Genomic DNA, 4,601 nt, shown 5'->3' with positions numbered 1-4,601 from the left:
GGGTTGTAAGATAGTTTGTTTCCACATGGCTTTTTCATACTCCCTTAAGTTTGGTTAATCCTTACTTTCATCCCCTCATCGCTCCCAAATCCTTATATGAATATAAAGTAGTGGGAAATCTGGTAGAATAAGAACTATCAAACACTTTATAACAATATAGAGTAAAAGGCATTAAATATATAGAGAAACAAGATTCTGCCAGAAAGTTAAAAATGGTCCTAAAGTATTGTCAAATACATTTTTGTCAGATTTATGTAGAAATATCTTCCATCTGTTTATTTAGAGGAATATCCAGAACACATGAAGAATTCAACTTGCTAAAAACTCAAATATTCCAATTAAAAACACAGATGATCTGAGTAGACATATTCTCAAAAAAAGTGACAAGGAAATACTAATAGACAATGAACTATCATTCGTTATCAGGGGAATGAAAAATCTGAGCTGTAAGTCTCCATCTTACGATTCTGCTGTCTATTATCAAACAACAGAAAACAAAAATAAAAACTCTGTTATGGATAGAGAGATAAAGGGCTCTTGAGAGTCTGAGAAGAGGACTCCACAGTTAAGAGCACTGGTTGCTCTCCCAGAGGGCCCAGGGTTCCATTCCCAGCACCCACATGACATTGAACAAAGTCTGTAACTCCAGTCCCAGGAGGACCTGAAGCCTTCTCTGGCCTTCGTCCTCCATGGACACTGTGAAGATGTGTATGCAAGCAAAACATCCATATGCAGAAAATAAAAAATAGAAATTTAAAAAGAACACTTGTTTGCTGTATAGCTGCTGTGGAGTGGAAAAAATGTGGCAGCCCTACACAGACACACACACACACACACACACACACACACACACACACTGAAAATAGCACTAGCTGTGTGATACTGGATATCTGAACTCAGAATATGATAGACAGGTATGCACCTGTATGTCATAACACCATCCATAAAGCTCAGCTATGGAATAATCCCAGGTGCCCATCAATAAACGAAGAAAATACGATGCATGTACACAGTGGGTTATTGTTTTATATGTGTATTTGTATACATATGTGTGGACACGGGTACACATGTGCATGGATGCCAGAGGACAGCCTCAGGTGTCAGCCTCAAGAGTAATGCCCTTCTCCTTTGTAAAAAGGGTCTCTCAGTGGCCTGGAGCTTATCAACGACCAAACTTCCAGAGAGCCAGAGTTCCTCCTGCATCTGCCATCTCCTCAGCATTGGGATTATAAGCATGCACCACCACACCAGACCAATTAGGGTTCTGGGGATCAAAGGTCCTTAGGCTTTCAAGCAAGGATTTTATTGGCTGAATTACCTCCCTGGCCTCTTATAATGGATTATTGTTCATCCATAAAGAAGAATGGAATCCTGTCATATGTAGGAAAATGTATGGAATGATAAGACATCAGGTTAAGCCAGACCTGGTAGGACAAGTGTCATGTTTTTCTCTTTAAAAATAAATGATGAAAGTGGATTATTAAGGACCAGGAGAAATGGGTTTGTGCTGGTGTTTGTATTTTTATTTTTTATCTACTTGGTACACACAAAAGCTGAGGAGAGGGAAACTCAATTAAGGAAATGCCCCCACCTGATTCACACGTAGGCGAATTTATGGAGGCATTTTCTTTATTAACAATTGATGTGAATGAGCCCAGCCCATAGGGGTGGTGTCACCTCTGGGCATGAGGTTTAAGCTGTATAAGGAAGCAGACTGTGCAAGCCATGTGAAGTAAGTAAGTGGCATTCCTCCATGGCCCCTGCTTCAGTTCCTGCCTCTAGATGCCTGCCCTGAACGCCTCAGTGATGAAATGTTACCAGGAGTCTAAACCGAACTAACCCCTTTTCCTCCCAAGTTGTTTTTGGCCATGGTGTTTTATCATAACAATAGTAACAAACAAAGGTCAGATTAGAAAGAAAGAGGGGAGGAGATGGCAGGTGGGTGAATGGATCTGATGGGAATGTAACATGTATATGAGTGTAAATACATTGATTAATCCAATTAGTAAAATTGATGTTTTAATAATCATAATGAGGAGAGACAAAGGAGTTGTCATGGTATTGGGATGAGCAATTCCTTTTTACAATTATTCCCGTAGCTCCAACATGTTGGACAAAATGCAGTAGGTTATCATTGGATACCTTTGTAATGAGTAAATTAGGTAGAAGCCATATCAGAGGTACTGGGAAAGGGCTGTAATGAATAAACTATTCTAAGTGATGAAACTGGAGGAGATTGATGCTTTAATGTCCTATTATAGACCTTTAAACAAGAGGACCAAAGAATTGGCCTTTGAAGGTAGCAGCATCACCATTGGAATTCAAACTTCACAGAAACCAAATGAAAATATCTTTAATTAGTGAAAGAAATTGTCCTAAAGTTTTACATAATAAGGTAGATGAGATTCTTCTTACGCAACTCCATTTCCACGAATGGTGTAATCCCCTGTGGCTTGCCCCACCTACCAGTGAGGGTATAAAACCTGGGAGAGGTTGGTGACTATCACAGGCAAGAAACCTATCCTCAACCTCTAGACCAGTCTGCACTTCCCTACATCATGAGCTACTACAGCAGCTACTATGGAGGCCAAGGCTATGGCCATGGAGGTATCAGTGGCCTGGGCTATGGCTATGGAGGCTTTAGTGGCCTTCGATATGGCCATGGAGGTATCAGTGGCCTGGGCTATGGCTACAACCATAGAAGCTTCAATGGCCTTGGCTATAGCCATGGCTGTGGAAGTGGCAGCTTCCATAGACTGGGCAATGGTTATGGCTTTGGAGGCTATGGATATGGTTCTAGCTACAGAAACCGCAGATATGGTTACTACCATCCCTCATCTTTTGGGAGCTATGGCTTCTCCAGCTTCTACTGAAGAGTGAAATTAGTCCTTGGAACTATTGGAATCTTCACATCAACTGCTCTGCTGAATTCTCAATAAGCCATATACATCAGCAGAGGCTGCCCGATGAATTCCCTTCAAGATCAAGACTCAGATCTGAGAGAAAACTCCAGAAGCAAGAGACAAAAGCAAGAGAAACCCCTCTCATAGAATAATCTGGAATCTTATTTCTCAAGTTATTAATCTTTTTTTTTGTTATAACAATATAAAACAAACTTTTATGTTTCAATAAATTAATTTCAATTATATAGTAAATGGTTTCTTTTTTTTTTTTTCAAAACGTTATTTGACTATAGTAAGAACTTAAAAATACTTAATAAAATGACAGGGACTCATGTCATCCAATCTGGCCAAGAACTCACTGTGTAGCTGAAGATAACCTTGAACTATTGACTTCAATGCTTCAACCTCTTGAGTGTTGGGATTATAGTTGTGTGCCACCATGCCTGGTATGTGGGATGCTGGAGTTGAAACCAGGGACTGTGCATGCAGGAAAGCACTTTGCCAACCAGGTTGAAGTCACAGCTAAATCTTGTAACAAATTTTAAGTGTACCACTTACTGTAGACTATTGGTAGATGCTGTTTGGCTGATCTTTAGACCCTATACATCTGTTTAATCCAAACTTTTGACCCTTTTATCAGCAATTCTCCATTTCTCTTTCTACCCAGCTTTTGCTAGGCACCATTTTGCTCCTTGGTTCTGTGAATATGTCTATTTTTAGATACATCATGTAAATGGTATTTGTCTCCCTGCTACTGGGTTCTTTCACTTGGTTTCATTTTTATTGATTTAGGGAAATAGACCCAAGCTTCTAGGTCTGTGCCTGCACATTCATCATTATATATTCAGTGTACATGACAGCGTTGAGCATATATAAGTCATCAGAGAACTGTGGATTAAGAAACTCAGTCACTTTATAGTATAAAACACTATTATCCGAGTCATAGGAAGCTCGCTCATGGGTTTTAGAATACAGGAGCAGTTGGAATCAGTTCAGTAGTTACCTGAAATGCCATCAGGATTTTGGGATCATGATGGTTGTTTGTTTCCACAGTCTTCCTACTCTATGTTTCTCTCTTTTTCTTTCTCTATTCTCTATCTATCTATCTATCTATCTATCTATCTATCTATCTATCTATCTGTCTATCTATCTATCACCTCTCTGTCTCACTGGTTCATCAGCTGCATTTCTATATAATTACTGTTTCAGGAGCTGACAAAATACCTCATCGGGACCTCCATCAGTGCCTTGTATATATGTCCCTTTGTGGGGTTACATACACTGTCTTACTATTTGTCAAGAAACATGTTAAATTTATTTACTATCAGGGCAAGCTGCTGAGTGGGAAGCTATTTGCATCATGTATAATATATACAGACTTGGACACTATTATAAAAATTTATTGCCTATGGATAATAGAATGGAAAAAACTATATATTCTTACCATGAAACTACATTGCTATGACAATGACAGAGCGGTGTGCATACAGCAACCTGAATAAACCTCACAGTCAAAAGGTTGAGTGAAGAGACCTCTGCATAGCGGAATAAATTTGTTGCATGCCTGTTTATTAAGAAACACACACACACACACACACACACACACACACACACACACACATACACACACCCGAGTTAGGTGGTTAAGATTTAAGCCAGGAAAGTGGTTATCTTTGGAAGGCAGTGCCTTAAGATAGC

General features: G+C 39.5%; 1 protein-coding gene across 1 annotated transcript; it reads left to right on the top strand.

Moving 5' to 3' along the window:
* Positions 1 to 2,558: 2,558 nt before the first annotated feature.
* Positions 2,559 to 2,873, top strand: LOC110539718 (keratin-associated protein 19-5-like). The gene has a single exon (XM_021626527.1). It carries the CDS (start codon positions 2,559 to 2,561, stop codon positions 2,871 to 2,873), a length of 315 nt encoding a protein of 104 aa, XP_021482202.1.
* Positions 2,874 to 4,601: the final 1,728 nt, after the last annotated feature.

This window comes from Meriones unguiculatus, chromosome 17, assembly GCF_030254825.1.
Source record: "Meriones unguiculatus strain TT.TT164.6M chromosome 17, Bangor_MerUng_6.1, whole genome shotgun sequence".
Taxonomy (NCBI): Eukaryota; Metazoa; Chordata; class Mammalia; order Rodentia; family Muridae; genus Meriones; species Meriones unguiculatus.
The sequence above is the reverse complement of the archived record's forward strand: the minus strand, read 5'-3'. Positions and strand labels throughout refer to the sequence as shown.